The 20,710-nt window shown below is 36.0% G+C and overlaps 1 protein-coding gene across 5 annotated transcripts in view; it reads right to left on the reverse strand.

Moving 5' to 3' along the window:
- ARID4B (AT-rich interaction domain 4B) overlaps positions 1-20,710 on the reverse strand; it is a 92,924-nt gene that overhangs the window by 38,307 nt on the left and 33,907 nt on the right. For 3 of the 5 annotated variants that reach the window (XM_074896759.1, XM_074896755.1, XM_074896757.1), the window contains exons 4-11: positions 18,224-18,289; positions 17,538-17,628; positions 13,225-13,304; positions 10,186-10,277; positions 7,839-7,977; positions 4,180-4,259; positions 2,786-2,859; positions 1,864-2,018 (exon numbers count right to left, since the gene is read on the reverse strand). In XM_074896759.1, the coding sequence (XP_074752860.1) occupies positions 1,864-2,018; positions 2,786-2,859; positions 4,180-4,259; positions 7,839-7,977; positions 10,186-10,277; positions 13,225-13,304; positions 17,538-17,628; positions 18,224-18,289 (777 nt within the window). The remainder of the gene's footprint in view (positions 1-1,863; positions 2,019-2,785; positions 2,860-4,179; positions 4,260-7,838; positions 7,978-10,185; positions 10,278-13,224; positions 13,305-17,537; positions 17,629-18,223; positions 18,290-20,710) is intronic. The other 2 variants (XM_074896760.1, XM_074896758.1) reach the window with 1 other exon arrangement.

Below are 20,710 nucleotides of genomic sequence, written 5' to 3' on the forward strand. Positions count from 1 at the left end.
GGAAGACCATAAACCATTTCAGCTTCTTTACAGTTCCACATTGACATGAATTTCAGTATACTGCATTATGGCAGTTGTATAACAGATTACAGAACAGGTCTCAAACCCTAGTGAGAGAAAAAGTGACAATGGGCAGATAGTTTTTGAGTACCACCAGAAAGTGTAAAAGATTCAAAAGTCCTCCTTCCAGCCTCACAGCCAGCTGTATAATAAAAGTATTTCCACTAATTTTCTTCTTTCCTCCTATCTTCATTTTTTTCTGGACAGAAGACTGGGAAGGAAGACCAGATAGTTAGAAAACCAAAGATAATGTAGGACTCCATGCTTCCAAGACAAAAGAGAGAAGAAAGGAGGAAGAGGAGTGTATAGGATAATAATACCCTGACTGAAAGCTCTTTTGCTTCTTTACATCAGGGTAGCCACAGAGATGGCTTGTAGTGAAGCAATTCTTCAGCAGACCAGGATAAGAGAGAGGCACAACTACTCAGATTTCTTGCTAATTATTCTAAAGGCTTCAAAATCTCTCACTTTTCACCACTCCAAAACTAGTAAACTCCATTTTCTACAGCTAGAAACAGGGAAAGAACAGTGCAAACTACTGGCAATATCTGCTTTAGAAGAGGATCTACAGCTGTAGGCCTAGCACAGCAATTTGGGGGCAGGAATGAGTAAGGTATAAGGAAGGAGGACAGGGTGACAGACACACAAGGGAGGAGATGACAACAGCAGGACCATACCAGCCTAGTTTGATTTTTCAAATATGTCAAGAATGCAGGTCAGTAACAGCTTAGAGTTGCTTTCTCAGATACAGCTCCTGTATAAAAGGTAGCAAACTCCCCTGTGGCTTGGAATGTGTGGTAAGTCACGGGTATGTACTGGGTTAACTGCTCTATAGCCAGGAGAAAAGTTTATCATCACTTATGTGAGCAGTTATTTACAGTAGCATGATTTTAGCATGGCCACAAAGGGGAAAACAACTCAACACTGTCATAATATATAATAAACAGATGCAAGAAAAAGTACAGAGGGAAACTATACCCTTCTGCACATGACAACACACTGCACTATTCTAGAAGGACAAGCAACTGTTTATTTGGACGGAGAGTGAACTACAAACTGGAAACCCACCTGGAGTATGACTGACATTATAGCCCAGGAATTAATATCACCCTAAGAAACCCAAAGTTTTACATCACTGAAAAAAAAGACTCCTTTGCCTTCCAATACTGAAACAGCATGCACAAAGAAAAGGCCAGTCTGGATTCACATACAGTTACAAGACATAATTGCTGGTGTTTGCAAAGTAAAGAGATCTTTGTTTTAAAGCTATCAAAAATAATTTAAGCACCACATGTTCTTTATCAGAAACAAATATTCTTCTACCTACACAGATCTTCCCAGTTAGAAGACAGCCAGACCTTTGACAGTTAGCAGGTAAGTTCCATTTAGAAATACACACAAGTAAAGGAAACCTTTTTTCTTTTAGAAAACATATGACAGCAGACATCAGTATCTACCCTTTTACATCCTGCTCAGTCCCTAGTAGGCACTGCAGTCCCTTCTGCCACTGCATTAAGATCAGCATGAGAAAGATTCCAGAACAGGATCTTCCTTTGAGTTTTAATTCCTTAGTCCCTAATGACTCAGACTTTTGACTATGTGTTTTTTGCTTAGTGACTCAATTTTCACATTAACTGATCTTTGTTGAATAAAGATTTTGAAAGCTGAGAGGAAATAATGTTGCCTATGTCAACAGTGTTGCCTATGTTAACATGTTAAATGTTCACAAATGTTAAAAAGACCTACTTAAATATTAGTCTTGCTAAATTTTTATCAGCTGTGTTATCCATGCCCTTTACTAACTTCACTTGCCTCTTCCTCACTGCTGTTACCCTCTTTTTCTTTTTCATCCTCTTCCTCTTCTTCAGCTTCACTGCTGGAGCTGTCTTCTTTCAATTCTGTTTTCCAGTTACTAGGAACAGTTCTGTTTTTACGAAATTCAAGGGCTTGGTCAAAAGCTGTAAAAGGACCAGCATTTGTTAGCACTGCAGGAAATATCAGTTTGACCAAATTTTTTAATCAGAAAAAGTAGTTGGGGGGGGGGAGGGGGGGAGGGGAGAAGAAGGAAGGACTGTTAATTAACAATTCCACCCCGAAATTCAGAGAACTTCAACAACCCCAGGTTGTCCATCCTTATTTATCTTACCCAGCCAAACTGGCCTAGTGTTCTCTGCACATCAAATTATTCAGAGCTATTATAAGGATTATTACCATGCCACTGACTATAAGACACAACTAAGGATCTTCTGTATTGGGGCATATATGAAAATTTAATTGAGAGAACCCTTATTCCAACAGGTTTACACTGTGGTTTATGTATATTGAACAGGGAGAAGGAAGAAGAAATAAGCACAAGCTAGTTCTAAGACTTAGATCATGCCAACTTAAAACTTTCAAATGAATCCACAATTCCAGTTTCTTGAGAGTGCAAAAAGGCAACCTGTAACTATTATGGGTACTACGGTGAGAATAATTCTATGAAGGTCTAATGCAAAATGCTGAATACTAAACAACCAATAAAGCCAGTGTGCACTGTATGATTATATACTTTGTCTGGCATATTGACATTTAAAACAAGTGCAGTATATATATTTGTTATGCTATAGGAAATTATCCTGTATTTTAGCATTTTTAAGACATGAACCAATCTACCATAAATTTGGTCCAATTTACATAATGAAGTAAATAGATAAACGTGTGTTTTCTCATAGAAAGTTATTTTTACCTTGTTTTAACAAAGCATCAGGCTTTGGTGAAGTTTCACTAATCTCCCGAACATCTTTTCTTGGCACAGAAACACTAGATAATTTAGAAAGTGTTAAAAAAAATGTATTTTAAAGCTAAATTAGCAGTATAATACAGACCTATCACTAAGACTATAACACACTTACTAAACATACAGAATAATCATATGAACATCTTGACAATTCTATAGTGTTACTCTTGTATGGTATTAGTTGGTGGATTAAAAAACCAATTTCTATATAAATTTGGTTAGACCATCATATGCATTCACTGCATATTAAAGAAGGCATTCTTCCACTAGTAGTTTCCAGAATCTCCCAAATATATATCACTTAACAAAAACCTCATGTTAATTTAGCAAGTAACTATTCACCCACAAACAACAAAACCCTACCTTGCTTAAAACATAAATGAGTATAAATTGTCAGTACGAAATGAAAGACTTCCAAACTGAAAGAACAAAGCACTTTTTAAAATTTCTACTGAACTTCAGCTTTGGGGGGTGGGGGGTATGCACTTGTGCGTGCAAGTGTCCATGTATATTTCCTCAGTGACACATATTGATGCCTGAGTAACTATCAAATGGCAAAGTGATAGCCTAGACTTAGTAAGTAATTAAGCCACAACGAAACTGTTAAATATTTCAATATACTTTCTGCAAAAGCATTCCGTTAAATTGAACCAAGCACAATAAATAGCTGCAACTTTTAAAATAAAAATGAAAACCTAGAAAAACAATTTACTGTCATTCATCAACCCCTCTCCCTGGCCAACATGAGTTTAAGAACACAAGAGTTCCTTATTCTATTGCAAATACCATACAGTCCAGTTTTCTAGGTTTCACTATCTTCTTTCCTAATTTGAGTAGTACTACAGTTCTCCTCAAAGACGATAATATGCAGTTGTAGTCTAGACTGAGATAAACATATGCCTTACCACCTCAAAAAAAGAAAAATTATTTGTGCGTCTGCATGTGGTGTACGTGCATGCACACACAGACCCCCAACTGCTCCTTTCTGTAGCTAGTTAAATTATGGCCACATCTCTGAAAAGCAGTGCTCTATTCCAAGCAGAGCAGGAAAGAGTTTCAGGCCATTCTTGAAGTCACAAAATACAGCTTTGTTTGCCACCATTGTAAAAATGAAATTAAAACTAAGACAGATTTATACATCCCATTCTTAATAATGACAAACTTCAAGACTAATTTCATCACAATGTAAGGCTGTTAAAAGTTTTCTAAACATTAGAAAAATCTCGGCAGAAACTTACTGAGCTTACTGATGTTATCAATACTTTACCCAACACATCTCATACTACATTTCACTTGACTGGTATAGATTTTATTCAGTTATCAACTTATACATTCCTACTCACAATTTGCCATCCTTGAAAGAGCGAACAAGAATATTGTCTTTTTTCACTGCAATATCATCACTACAATCTGGACAAACCACCTGCAAAGATATTACAAATACAAAGTTCAGAGAAAGGAAAAAAAAAAAAAAAAAAAAAAAAAAAAAGAGAGAGTAATAGCATATACCAATGCTTCACAAAAACCTTTTGGGTTCATTCATCTTTAGCAACGCTAAGAGCAACTGAGATCCCTCAAAACACAGGAGTGACAACCTCCTGAGTTCCTCTCTTCCTGGAGGGAATTGACAGCTGCTGCCAGAGACTAAGTAAGAACAGAATTCTGACAGAAGTTAAGTACCTGTAATGCCACTACAGTTTATTCTACTCCTCATCCTAAAAGGACAGGAATTTAACCAAGTGCTGCCACCTGAGTTAGAGACCTCTTCTGAAAAACTTACAGAAATTGCAAGGGTGTAATCACACAGTTTCAAAAACAAAGGCATACAAGATTTATGAAATGTAATTTTCTAATGGAAGATTCTTAAGTTATTTACCTAGGAGATAAAAGTGCCTCAAGTACAAGTATTAGGTTCTTTAATTCCAGAAGTAGACTAATCAAGTCTAGCACTGAGACAACATATTAATTATTTGTTGCAATTTTAAAAGCCCCTTAAGTTTTGTTAAACCAGTATACAAGTTACTAATTAAAAAGCTTCAGGAATAAAAAAAAAAAATATATATATTGAATTTCCAGAATTACAGAACAGAAAAGCAAACCTCTCCATCACTCAGCTCTCTTCTCTCAAAACATGTGAAGTTCCCTGAAAGTTAAGAAAATTCTGGCTGCTTCCCCAAGGAACAACAAATGATCACAGTCCTAATTTAGCCCTGGTGAATACCTCTTCTCTCTTACACCAACTCCTTTCAGTCCTACTTTTTCCAAACACAAAGATACTGCATGAATGTTTTTTTCCCCTCCTTACATAGGTCACCAGCCATTCAGCATTTTAGAAGGTAAAGTCAAAAGCTCCAACTGATTTGGAAACAAGTTGCATATCACGAAGTATAGCAATATAGAAAAATAAAACTTAACAGCCTATGTCTCCAGAGTCAATGCATTCTACAGTCTCCAAAGAAATTACAAAACTACAACTTACTAATCGAAATGCAGTTTGAGATATAGTTTGCAACAGTGTTTTAGTATCAAGGCAAAAGACAGTGATTATCATCCCCCATTTGAAACAGACAGGTACAATCTCCTAGCTCTCTAAAGATGGAGAAAGGCCATTCTGGCTTTAGCTATTGGTTTTCCAGAAGCATCAAGATCTTAGTAGTCAGAAATCCATTCAGAGGTTGGAGAACAGTTTACCACAACCTCATGTAGTGCCTTTACATCAAGCAACATCACCTCAATTTTGCCTCAATCAAGTTTTCTCAATTTCCTTGCAAAACAAACTCCACTGGAGTCATAGGAGGATGAAGAGAGATGATCCTATGTAAACTCAATTTTCTGAAAACACTGCAAGCAGATTTCCTTGCTGCACCTTCCAAAAGCCTTTAAGTACACAAAACTAAGGGCTTACTAAATCACACTCTGACATAAGGAGAAACTGCCAGGCCTTTTTAAAATTAGCCATTGCTCTCACCACCACCACACTCCCCCAAAAAACCCCAACAAAATCAACCAAACAAAAAAAACCCTAGCCAGGCATGCAGAATTAAAAGAATGTAGTCAATCACTGAGTCTTCAAAATAATTTTTACCACATTTATACCTCTACAGTTTTAGATTTATAAGTGACAGGCTGTCTGGTTATTAGGACTGATACCCAAAGTAATCAGTTTCCACTACTAATCTTAACAGTTATTTGCTGTAAAGGTTAGACTAATCCCTGGACTTCTTTACACACAATAAACTTGCACAATGTCTTCTGTGCTTATACACAAAGTGTATCAGTACATAATATCATTAATAACAAAGTAATTCTGGGATACGTATTCTTCAGCATATTAAACCTGAATTTAAAGCAAAATTTATCAGTAACAGACAAAATTACTTTGCTGATGTAGCAGAAGTAACCTGCTTTCAAGGTAAAAGAACTGAGAAGCATAGCTACAGGGCAGGGGAATAAAAAACCCACAGAAACAACAAAACCCTATTTGGGGCATAAATCTATTCTTTGGCACAACCTCTCAGGTTAAATGCAGTATGATGTTTATTTGCAGAGCTATAAACCTGATTACTAAAATAAGAGTTAATCTAGGATAAGCTATTTCAGAGTTAATGAGCTCCACCCTCAAACTTTATCTCCCTACTATTTCTCATTCATTGCAGGAAGCTTTCCATGAAGAATGAGCTGTTCCAGTCTCCAAATGAAAGCCAAGAAATAACAATATGTATCTTTAGCATACCTTGGGAGCACAAACAACATTTCAGTTGATCTTTAAGGTCTGACCCATAGCTCATACTAAGTAGCACTACATCAATCACAGTCAAGCCCAATACCTACTGGAGAGGCTGCCATAGAAACTACCATCTGTCATATGTGTGACCAGGAGGGCTAACCCAACAGTGTGACATAAACCAGCTCAAGCCAGTCCTAACTGACCAGTTCTCAGAATGCAACTGTGATGTAGGCAATATTACATCAATCTTGATGACAGCTTTCAGTAAAGAAACAGCTCAATTTTCTTGTCTATCTGTCATTAACATGATATCTCCCTGCTATATATTCTGCTCTCTCCCTTGTTGTAAAAAAGACTTCAATGACTTACTCTCTCCCACCAACCTTCCAAAAGTCCTGCTGGAAAGCCTCTGCACTGTATAACAAGACACAGGAGATGACAAGCAGAGAGTTGTAACTGAAAGCTACTGCACACACTAAGGGAGTTAAATGTTACTGTATGGCATCTTCTCAAAAGCAGAGCACAAGTCTTCCCAAAATTAGATAAACAGGGAGAAATTATTAAAATATTTACAATTATTAATAAAATAAAAATTAAAAAGCATGGTACTAGAACGTACCACACCTGGAAATATGTTAACTTCCAAATATATCAGCCACTCTATGCGTGATCCTTACATTAACAGTGATATTTTATTAGAAGTTTATTTGGGAAAAAGTGTCTTTAAACCAGAATAAAGGAAGATAGAAAATATTTGTACTAAAAGACTACAATACTATTTTAAAGAAAATTTTTTGACAATTCTCTACTACCTACCACAGCAACAAAAAAAACTCCATTTGATTTTATTATCAAATGTGTTTAATATTGAATCTAGAGAAATAATATTTAAGTTATCACTAAACTTTCCCTCTCTTTGCACTTCTTTTCTTCCTTGATAAAACTTGGTAGTTCAGAAAAATGACATGCAATAGCCTATGAAAAACACCCTGAAATTTTAGTCCAAAGTACTAAACACACCGTTGAGCTGGAATCAGGACAAGCAGCTCTGGCTGTTTGGAGAAACTAAAGCCATGCCAGCAATTACTTTTTGTAAACAAACATATTTACATATATATTTCCTTTGACTATTATGATACAGTTCAATTTGAAGAAACATATTATGTTCTAATAAAAATATAGGTTAATCCATCAAAAATTTAAAAACCCACCTTTCTTTGGTGCCTAGGAAGTAAATAAAACTTTACAAAATTAAAATAAAGATGAAACTCTTACCAGGGCTGGAAACCACAGAGCTTTCTTTTTATCCACACTGAAGCAGTCCACACACACAACTTTTCCTAATAACTCATCACTTTGTTTCCTATCATCTTCATCTTCATCGCTGGAAGAGGATGAAGATTCTTCTTCAGGACTAAACAACAGAAAAAGACTTAAAACTCAACTATTCAAAACCTGCCTATTAGTTACAGGAGATCCAAAGCTAATTATCAAAGAGGCAAAAATAACAGTGAATTGTCTGTTAAGTGTTTTGGGATAAAAATGACTAGAAGTATTTGTAAGAATGTTATAACAACTACTCAAACTTTACAAACTCAAAAATACACATCTACACATAATACACAAACAAAACACCACCATGCATCCACATGGAGGAACAGAAGTACACTATCAGGACATTCAAAACATGAATACTGCCCTAATGAAACACTGTTCAAAATTACTGTTGCAGTTGTAGTTTTGGACCAACATTAAGCTAAATTGGTTTGGTTTTCCTCTTAATCGCTGTATGCTTTTACTTTAACAGTCACAGACAATAAAAAACTACTTTGAAAGAGGACTGAAGAATTTCTGAAGAAGAAACATGAGCTATGAAGATGAATAGCAAAGAGAAAAAGAAGACTATTTATCCTGAAACAGTTCTTTAAAGATGTGCAGTGAAACATTTCAAGGACTGTTTCAATTTCACATTTTACAGAGTGTTGGAATGTAAGCAGATGGGCAAAGGTGCAAATATATTTTGATTTAAAAAGGTTCTGGCTCATTGTTTTGACTGTTCCAGTACAAAGCTCCACCTCGTTTTAACCACATGGGGAGTCTAAATGTAGAAAACCGCTCCAACTAAAATTACCTGCAACTGATTAAAAAAAAAAAAAAAAAAAAAATCATGTCAGTTTGAAGGTTAATTCTCAGAAAATAACCTTACATGTTCAATGACCACAACAGACAGAATTTTAAACACTATCTTCCATTTTTCACGTAACTACAGTATAAAGTTCAGTATTAGCAGAAAACTCACAGTTAACACTCATGTAACAGAAGAGAACTGATTTACAGTCTAAGGTGAATTATGTTTTGTTTTCCGTACCCTAATTTTATGTCATTACTTGCAGTGCTAAAAGCACTGGGGTTTTCTTCCCCCCAGCATCCTTTTTAAAAAGTAGTAATTTCTTTTAAAACATGGTATGAAAGGTCTTCCAGGCTGCTTTTTGGGGTCTGCGAATCTCTTGTGGGAAGACAAAGAAGTCAAGGACCAGAGAGAAAGCCAGGACTATTTTAGAGAGACAACAACCTAGCTCAGTTATACAAGTATCTGTGCAAATTGTCTTTTTACTCAGTTGGATCAGTATTAATCATAACATAAAGATAAGTGTTGTTTCTGCCATAATGTTGTCCTGTACAGTTAGGGAAACAGAGAAGACAACAACCCAGTCACAGACACCAAGAATGCTGCGATCACATTCTCTGTAGTATATGCCAACTTTTTCCATCATTTTCCTTCAATACATCACAAATAAATAATAAGTAAGTAAATTTATAGTACCCCAACATATACAGGGCAATACTGATTTCAAGCTATCAAGAAGACAAAGCATGAAAGGGCAATCCAAGCATGAAAAGTCCCTTCCCACTGCAGCCACTGCCACCTCAAAGCTTTAAAGACAAAAAACTCAAAACCAACCAACCAAAAAACCCCACAAACACATCTTCCCCCCCCCCCCTCAGTCAATGGAGTATTTAAGTGTTTTTTTCAAGATCACAACTACCAAGAATTTTGGCACCTAGGAAATCAAGTCATGATTCTTGAACTTTATTTTTCTATCAATAAACTTTGCTGCAAACCATAATACTGTTAACCTATTTCTAAAATCCTTTCCGAGAGCCTGTAATGAGAAACCAAAGGTCTACATGAAGATTCTCCTACCGTCTACAAAGACTTTGTATCAGCTGGGCAAAGACTGCACTGTAATGGTTTTAGTTTGAGTCCAATACATTTTATAATACCAATATGTTACTACAGAGAAGCTTCTGAAGACAGCTTAACAACACATTTCCACTTGGTATTTCACTTTCTTTTTTTACTTAAAGTAACAAAAACATGAAAAAAACCTCTTGTCTATACCCAGTACTATTTCAAATACTGATTACATGAAGACTTGTAATTCTTGCATGCAACAATACAGGTAAAACTGACTTTCAGTTTGAGTGCTAAACAACACTTTAAATATAGCTTCCTGTTTTGAATAAGAGAAGCCTGAACCCAAAACTAATAAAACTCCACACACAACAAAAGCTTCAGAACTGAATACAAACAGCAGGGATATAAAGATGTTAAACTTACATATGATTGGATCTCCTTCCTCTGTTTGTTTTCTTTCCTATAACAGGAGTCCCAAAGTGTTCAGGATTTGTGAGTGGAAGCTGATCTAGTGTCTGTTGAAATTAGAAAATACATATACATACACATATAAAAAACCTTGCTAAGTTATTTTCCAAATCATAAGTTTGCATAATCTGGTTAAAGTAATTTTTGTCAATAAAGAGACTTTCTCATTACAAAAGAAATACAGCAGAGATCACTACTTTAATTTTTAAAAAAATAATATCTTTTATTTAGGCTTTTTTTTTTTTTTTTAATACTTTGTCCCCACATCCGATTAATTAACTTTTGTCCAACACAGACAATTCTTCCCAGAAGTCCTGTCTTCGGACCATTCAAACAGAGAATTAAGTATCAGCTATTCTGCTGACTTGGGATACTCCATCTCTACAGGATAAATTTTCTGCCTGTCCTACCATCAGACTAAACACCCAATCATCTACTTATAAATGAACAAAGGTCCCCTATGAAATGAAACTGCAGGATAACTCAGTAGGAGCAAACATGACAAGTTAACTGTATTTTTGTTAGCAATTCATAATTTGAAACAGGAGAAAAAGATTCTAAAACAATTTTAAACATGTTGCTATATTGATAATTGAGAGAGTGCTACGTGATGCTCTATTAACACCAAAACAAAAGAGAGGGAGAGAAAGAATGAACTTTCTCCATTCAGGGAGAATGCTAAAGGATCAACAGAAGTACTTCATGGACATGCAGTATCTTCTTTCCCTAAGACTGCTGTTATCTGTTTAAATGACAACCATTACAGATTTGAAGGCTCCTGGTACACAGAGTTTCTTGTATAAAAAACTTCTATCAGAAACATTGTGGCCAGCAGGGACAGGGAAGTGATCTTGCCCCTGTACTCAGCACTGGTGAGGCCGCACCTTGATGACTCTGTTCAGTTTTGGGCCCCTCACTACAAAAAGGACATTGAATGACTCGAGCGTGTCCAGAGAAGGGCAACGAAGCTGGTGAAGGGTTTGGAGCACAGGTCCTACGAGGAGCGGCTGAGGGAACTGGGGTTTGGGGGTGTTTAGTCTGAAGAAGAGGAGGCTGAGGGGAGACCTCATCGCCCTCTACAGCTACCTGAGAGGAGGTTGCAGAGAGCTGGGGATGAGTCTCTTTAACCAAGTAATAAGCGACTGGACAAGAGGCAACGGCCTCAAGTTGCACCAGGGAAAGTTTAGACTAGATATTAGGAAGCATTTCTTTCCAGAAGGGGTTGTTAGGCGTTGGAATGGGCTGCCCAGGGCAGTGGTGGAGTCCCCATCCCTGGAGGTGTTTAAGAGTCGGGTCGACATAGTGCTGAGGGATATGGTGTAGTTGGGAACTGTCACTGCTAGGTTAATGGTTGGACCGGACAATCTTCAAGGTCCTTTCCAACCTAGTCGATTCTGTGAATCTGTATAGGCACTTGTTCTTTGAAAAAAGGCATAAACTCCCCCAAAGTAAACATGGTCCTCCGAATTACACTTCTGAGTCATGTATGAATTTTTAGATGTGAAACATAAATAAGAATCTCAGAAGTATTACATGTCAAGCAGAACTGGATATATAAGACAATAAAACTGGCTTCTTAAATCTTAATGTAAATGCATGCTTACTTCTGAGTGTGGTGGACACCCTAAAAGGTCCCACACACTTGGGAAGTCAGAGATGAAGCTTAAGAAACACGAGAACAAGACGATACTGTGGCATTAGTCTAATTACAACAGAAACTGGAGATGCAGTTTTCCTTGCTGAGTAGCTATGCAGTCATGAGGTAATTATTGGAAATGCACAACACTCATTTCATTGAGGGCTGGTTACAATGAATTGCATATCAGTGACTTTTGACAAGACATCAAAAGCCGAGACAGTAAGAATGATGATAAAATAAAAAGTAGGAATCACATGAATGTAAGGTGTCTCTGAATCTGACAAAAGAGTCTGAGGTTACCCTTGTTTAGCCAAATGGGTTGCAAAGCAATATGCATAGACTAAAATTTTCAACCTGCTTACTATAAAGTAATACTCCTAAAACCATAATAAAATAGTATTTATGGAACAGAAGCAATTTAATTTTCAGGAATGTTGATCCTTAATAACAAAGAGCTAATCAAAGGAACAACGTAATCTTTAATATTACAGCATTTGTATCTGAACTGAGATTTAGGCATCTAATTAGGCCCTCTTCTTTACATATGTGCAATCCTGATTTAGGATTCTAGAAGGTATCTGAACCTTCACAAGAATGCAGAAAGCAAGCAACAAGCTCAGCTGACTGTAATTATAAAGCATATTTATGTGTAACAAAAACCCCTGTCTTCAGTAGCTTTCCAGTAAGCTAACATGTTTACATAAATAGGCCCATCAGTCCAGATTGTCTTACATAATAAGGAGGAATAACCCTCACTCTGAAATTTCAACTACTTGAAATTTGCTACAAATGTCTGCATACTTTAATATGCAAGTCAACTTTAAGACATGAACCAGTTTCAGAATATCAGTAACTGTCTTCAAAGTAACAATAACAGCAACTTATAATTTGCCTTTTAAAAGAAAAGTAGTGGTCTTTCAAGTTTATGAGCTATTACAAATTAGACTTGATCATCTACCTAAAATCCAGCAGAACTTAATTATGTCCAAAGATTTACATTCATTTTTTTCATGTACCAATGGAATTTTCTAATTGAATACTCACAGATAATTTTTTTATATAAAGCGAAGTAGTTGTGTGATCACAGGTTTTTTGTGTGTTCTACAATCTGTCAACCATTAATAATATAAGCACGAAAACTACAAAAAGATGATTTGTTTCTTAACTTACAGAATTTGGTGAAATTTAATTGTATTTCTTGACTTAAAAAAGAGTAAGCCAGACCCTGTAGACCGTATTTTACATAATCCCCATTTTTAGCATGGATGTACATAACATTGAAGACTAAGGTACTAAAAATATCACTTAAAATTTTTTCTAAATAAAAAGTTATTGTATAAAAATTCTTCAATTACCTCGCTTTCAGCAAAATGTCTTTCTCCTTTTAAACACAGGGAAGAGCGTCTAAGAGTCTTCTCATCACCATCATCAAATACTGTCACCAGGTAAGAAGTAAGGCAAGAAAAAACCAAAAAGATTAAAAAGATATTTTTTTTTTTAAATCACAGTATCAGTAAGTAATAGACTGAAGTCTCATAAATAATGAAACATACATTCTTGAGGCCAGTCCTTAAAACAAAGCAGTACCTGGATACTGCTGCATATCCAGTAAATCATTCGCATAGATCGACCAAATACATTACCTGCTGTCTCACCAGATCTAATCCAAGCTTGCATATGTTAAATGGAACATTAAGTAATCAGTAGTTGAAACAATTCATGGATCAGGACACAAAATTAAAAATCAATGGGAGGCTAGAACTGAAAAACTATTATTCTTCATGCATTTTCAATTTTTACAGAACTTTACTACGTAACCAGAACTACAATATTCAAATGGGAGCTACGCTTACTATGGAGAAACATAAATGGGATTTTGTGGAAAAGGTTACAGTTTAACGTTACAGGAGAGTTCAACAGCTTTCTCTAGTGACTTCATTCAACTATGCTATAAAACCACAGTGACATCAGCCTAAGGAAAATGAAAATAGTCGAAGTGCACACAATCTTCAAAACCAGCTGTAGTGAGAGGACTGTGGAGCCCCTGCCTTCTGGACTTCCTTCTACCTCTGCTATCAACAGGTCAACTGGAAACAGGTTTGTATTACAGTTGGCTTCAGCTACATACTTTATCCTCTTGAATCCTGAAATGGTCTGCACACATTCAAGGTGGAATCTTCAGAAGCTGATAAACTGGTCATATAAAATGTAAGCTTTTGCCAACTCCTCAACAGATAGTTGACAGGTGAAAACCTGGTGACAAGTTTTAACTCTTCACTATGCTTATGCTGTTCAGGGAGACAAGAATTCATCTCCTCTCCCCTTCCCAACCGTGATAACAATTATATTCTTGTTTCCACACTGCAGTGACTTTGAAGACTTTTGAGGGCACAGAACAACCCCAAGATTAGATTAAAATAATTACATTAATAGTTGCAGCAATTTCTTAACATGTCGCTTTCACCTTCATTCAAGTCTTCTCTGTCCATCAACAGTACTGCCAAGACTGATTCTGTCAGTCTCATTAGAATTCAATCATGCAGTAAAAAAATAAAAATATGGAAACACTATCACAAACAAGAGTCAAAATAACCGTGACAGGCTGTCAACTGGCAAAAGATGCCTGACAAGATTAGAAAAATTAATTTTCAGCCTCATCTGGCTTTCAGACAGTGGGTGCTATTTTCAACATTTACTAATTTAAATAAAAATATACCAAAAAAAGGTACTTCAAAATTCTTGACTAGTATTTATTTGGTATAAAAGTAATTTTTACCTACTTCTAAAATTCAGTACTGTTGATGAACAAACTTCCCCTTGCGACTACTATTCCCCAGTCTGTGTTTTATACTACAGTAATTGTTGAGTACTATTTAGTGATAAAGTATCAGTTACAGATGCGGATCTGCCACTTCAAAATTTGTTGAAAAGAATCATGGGCAAGAACGGCACAAGAAAACACACAGATTTGGAGTTGCATCTCAAATGGTCAACACATAATTAAGACCCCCCTTGGTTAAGCGAAGTAGAAGGCAGCAGGTTCCTAATTCAGTTTGTGGTAATTAACATAATAGTCTCCTTACATAAGGAGAGACTAAAAAAAAAATAAAAATTTATCCACTTCAAGAGATAAGCTGACTACAACAGCAGTAAACCTATTCAAAGCTAGGTAGGTAGCCACATTATGTATCCTACAGGGTAATCTGCTTGTGGCCTGCCAGAGGGGTTCTTAATCTTGTTCCATAACATGAATACCTTCAAAGGAAAAGCTTCACCTCCCTGAAAGGCCTGTGTGGCCAGCATAGCACATACGGCTGTAATACATATGACATTCTAATCTAATGGAACATCCTCAAAACAATCTACTGAACAGACATACAGAAGTGTAGTGCATTTAAAAACACCTACTCTGAAACTAAGGAAAAGGGAAAAAAAGAGGCAACTTAATGCAAATAAAACCACTTTGCATTCTGAGAAAAAGCAATGTAATGACAAAAAAGTGCAGAAGGTGCTAAGACTGCTTTTGAACATGCACAGTTCTGCATTTTCAGCAAACAGTCCTACAATTTTTTTTCCTCATAGTAAACACAGAGTTAAATGTTAAGAGTACCCTTAGACTTTCTAAAGACACATTTATATGAATCACAAAACAGTACCATGAATTCCTTGAGTTGAGGATTTGAACTATAGGACAGGCAAATAAACTAAGGACATTTCATGTATTTATATAACTGCGCTATGCTAATTTTGAAAGGCTGCATCAGTTGTTTGGTTTTTTTTAAATTTGATTTAGTTTCTATCTTCCTTTGGCAGGAAAGCGGTAGCATCAAAAAAGACATATAAACAAACTGATGTACAATTTCTATTCAGACAATATCTTATTAATATAAGATAGACAGGGATGCTTTTAAAGCAACCTTGCCCATACTTTAGTGTGAAAAGAGTTCCTAAGCAGCCCCAAAACGGCTATTCCTCTAAATCCTACATGCTACTGCTGCAGTGGCATAAACAGTCTTAAGTGACAACTTCTGGAAGGGTACAACTTCAGAACTATCTGTCCTTCACAAAGTTTTCGACCAAATCATAGTAATTTTATTCACAAAATAATTAAAAGCAAGTAATTAGACAGTTCTCAACAACTGCTAGAACAATATTAGGTAACTGCTGGTTAAGATGTGTACTAATTCTGAAACCTGGTAATGGCAACTATCCCTTGAGGTAGGGCCTTCACTCAGATCTGCAAAGTCATCACTGTCTGTAAAGAAAATTTCAGTCTCATACCACTCACCCTCCTGACAAAGATTTTTCTAATCGTCCGCTGCTAGAGTCACTTCTCTCTCAAAGTACATTACACAGCCAGCAGCTGTGCTACTTCTACTCATTCTGCTAGGTCAACATGCTTCTGTCTACTTTTATCTACAAAATATGGTTTTCAGTCTCAACTCTTACATCTCCTCTTCCTATTTCTCAAGTTCGGGATTTTTTGACAGACATCTACTTTGATTTACAGACTGCAACTCTGTGACACCTACCTTTAAAATTTAATCTTCATGGACTCCTATCTTATTCTTCTTGCTAACTGTTAACCTCACACTTTCTCAGAAGCATAAACATATACATACAACATAGTTTTATTAACACAGTTCTAACACCAGCTATGACATTTTGTTCTGAAAAGCTCTCATATCTGATCCACTTCTATATTAATTACGAAAACACTATCTATAATGTTAATTCTTGTCTTTATACCTCATGTTTCACCCCATCCTAACCTGATCTCTCCTCTAGTCATACATTATACTTCTTCAACAAGAAAATCTTCCAGCTCTAATCCTTTCTAAAAGGACTATGACTAGGGAAAGTTAGTATTTCCCTAGCTGTTCAACATCACTTCATCATTAACAACCCTTAATATCTCAAAACAACTAAGACTTGCTAAGGTTCTTTCAAGACCTGCTCTTTATCTTCCCATGACCCAGTTATCTGCCAGGGAGAGGAGTATGTATTGATTCTCGAGAAAATACATTTCCTGTCATACCTTTAAGACTACCAGTGCACAAATGGAATATATGTGCTAATTCTACAGTTGACCAGTTTTCCCCAAGACACACCAGAGAGTAAGCCCATGGAAATAACACCTTTAAAAACAGTATTTAAAGAAAAAAACAAAACAAAAAACTTGCAGGCATGTGGATACATCATCTAAAGTCTTAAATGTCACATGAGAAAATAGGGAAAACAAATATGAAAAGACTTTTTAAAAAATAAGTTATGTCTTTTTACAACGGTTGTTATCAGGGCTAAGTTTGAGAGCAGGGGAAAATAAGTATTGCACCTTGTGCTTTAAAAGCACTTTTCATTTTTTAAGGACATACGACAGCACATTCTGCTATAAAATATTTAACAATACTATGCTAAATATCTAAGAAGCAGTTACCAATTTTAGAGCAATTAACGAGGTCTTTATTTGGGGTCCCAATTTCACGCTGTGGGGGGTACAGTTTCTTATAAAAACCCAGAATAAGAACCTTAGGTTTTGGGGTTTTTATACAAACTTTGAACACCTATGCATCTCCAAAAAGTGTCTCACCATGCTTAAGACATGTCCAGGTCACAGGCTTATTTTTAAGTCATGAGTTTTATTCAAATACATAACTCTTTCTCTTACCTACAGTGTACCAACTTGCATCTGTTAATTTGTTGATAACTGCTTCCTGGTACGTTCCATCCGGATTCTTCACTTCCACAACAGTTCCTACCTAAAATACAAAAGCCACTTAGCACTAGAGAGCTTCTGAAACAGGCAGTGAAGTTAACACTTCTGTATTTAGCAAACAGAATTAATTTCTAACCTATTTCTATGTTAAATATACCATACAGTTTCACTTGAATATCTTTATATCCCTCAAAACTTCTTTCTTTCATCCCTCTAAAATAAATCAACTAACTGAGCTGATTATTTCCTGCCAGCAGGTGGGGAACGAGAACCAATTTGAGTGATGTCATTCTCTTGTATAAGAGCTTGCCCATGAAATCCTCCAGCTGAGTCTTCCAAATCAACAGTGACTGAAAATCAGAGTCAGCCAAACTTCTTAGTTTTAAGGCCAAAAAGAACAAGGAGGCTTGTATCAGCCTGTGTGCTACATCCACTTCAACTACAAAGGAAAAAGTTAACATGCAGAGTATACCAACTCAAGCTTGGCAGCACCACCTTTTATCCTTCATGATCCTATTTAGGCTGTGTAATAAATTGAACCTTCCACTTTCACCCTATACTGCATATACACATTTATGTCAAATACTGAAAAAGAATGCTTTTCAAAGTGTTAGCAAAATATAAAACAAATTTATTACCTTTAAGGGACCCTTTATGTGGTCATCCTGCACTTCCACTGTTGAAGAATCATGTCTAAACGTTACCTAAAAAATATAATTCAACTGACAATCACTTGATACAATTGAGCAGCATAAGCACATACAGATGTCAATAGCCCTTCTCTTACTCTCATCTTAATCATCATTCCACCTGCTGAAAACAGCTTCATTCATATATTTTAGAAATAGGGGGAGACAATTTCTTAGTCATCAAAACTTCTAAAATATTTTTTACCTTTCATAATAGAACCATTACTTCTAAAGGTAAAGTGACAACAGTTTACTGACAATGTTTAATGGCTCAGAACGACCTCTGCAGTTCTCTTAAAGATTTCAGTTGTACTGGTCTAGTACCACACCAAGAAAGGAAAAAGTTTTAAGACTTGAAAGCATAAATAATCTTTAAGAAACATATTTCAATGCTCTGAAATCAAAGTTTTAGCACCTATATCTAACACCATATAATTATTTTTTATTTATTTATTTATTTTTTGCTTTTGCTTATTGAAGTGCATTTCCCTCACTCACAGTTGAAAGACTCACACAAAAAAGTACAGGACACGATCAACGAAACAAAATGAACAACCCAAACAGCCTTTCAATTAATGTCAGCCTAACCTACACACTGATAGTTGGAAGTAAATGTACAGATGGCTGACTTTTCAGTCTTTCAAAACTGGCATAAGTAAATCCCATAAGTATTTCCAAGGTATTTTCCCATGTAATTGGCTGTGTCTTTAATGTTACACATACTGTCCTCAGAAAAAAATCGTCTGGAAATTCAAACTTACAATTAAGTTACCTGTATCAGATGCTACAGATATTCACACCATTCATTTCACTCAAAATTAACTTGGTCACACCTTTGAAAGTTGGATCTTCCTAGCAATTACAACTAAAGTTTTATTTCCGCTCTGCTTTTAAAATTCATGGAAACTGAGAAACTTCTGACATTACACTTTATGTACATCTGTACATTTTATTAATGTACACAAGTGAGCTTCTAATGTTCACCAGAACACACTTACTTGGTATAAGTATGTGTTGTTTTATTTAACATTCACAGTAAGTAAGAATGTAACATGAGAGGTACTATAACACGGCTGAATCTCAACGACAGCAATCATACATTAAATCTGAAGATTTAGTTCACAAGTGTACCCAAGGTTATGTTGTCACTATTGTTGAGAGTTTCTCCAAAGCACACACCAAAAGCAAAATTTCCTTCAAAACAACAGCATTCTCTAACACCAATTCTCCTACTTAGTCTCCATAGGAGGAGAGTTTAAGGAGTTCTGTAAACCTTGAAATGAGCAAACAGCTGAGAACAGCACCTGCAACCAGGACTAAGGAGACCCTACCTTGACTGGCTGATTAGAAAGCAAACACACTAAAATGCTTTACTACCTTGCAGATGCTATTTCATGAAACAGTCACCTTGTCTACCTTCTGTGAGAATCACAGCAATACATACTGTTGTGAAAACATATTTTTTTCAGAGCTGCATCACCCTACCTACTGATGAGAAATACTTTCTGTCCACCAAGCAGACAAAATCATACTTTGTAACCTGCAAGTCAGACAAAGGATTCAGGGTAAGAATTAACTGAGCAAAGACTACTCTTTTGAACTTCAGCCTGACAGATACAGGTATTTATTCCTCTTCTTTCAGGGATTTACCTAGAAATCAAAAGTTCAGTTCAGATGCAAAGTAATCTGAAACCTGCGGTCACAACTGGCTCATATGAAATATCAAGTATATCAATTCTGATTTAGAGACATCTGTTTTTATTTACTTTCTGCAATTATCTTAAATGTATTTTACAGCAAAAAGGAGCTCTATCCAAAACCATGAGCCAGCCACAATGTACTATGAGGAAAGATAAACAAAGCAAATTGCTATTGTGTATTCCAGAATGGCTTTTCTTTTTAAAGATGCCTCGGGGCTTTGACTCTTTTTGGGGAGATTTTTGATACCAACAGTTTTTGCTTCTTGAGATACTCATACATACTCAAAAAAATACTGGTTATTAGCATAAATATTCAAACTCCAAACTCAGTGTGACACCACTGGCCTTTCTTGAAGCTGAGAAAATTGATCTGGGTATTTGTTAGTGTGAGTTTTAATGCCCATAGTATTTGTCAGTGTGGATACTTTCTGTCTCAGGCAAAAGATTAAGACATTTGGCACATCATCAACCCATTTAGATTCAGTTGGAATTTCCCTTTTCTTCACCATCCTGAAAAGACAAGTCTTAGTAGGCTCTATACAGCAGATGCTTCACTAGTTTCTGTTTAATAAAGACCTACACAGAGAACAAGTTTCTTCTGAAACTTTGGTGGAGAGTGCCCAAATATAAGTGGGTGTGGATGATGGTGCTAATTGTTTTAGGAGACACTGCCAAAATAAACTGGTTTAAACAGTTCTCTAAGAAATGCTATAACAGATTCTTTGAAAATTAAGTG

This window comes from Athene noctua, chromosome 1, assembly GCF_965140245.1.
Source record: "Athene noctua chromosome 1, bAthNoc1.hap1.1, whole genome shotgun sequence".
NCBI lineage: Eukaryota > Metazoa > Chordata > Aves > Strigiformes > Strigidae > Athene > Athene noctua.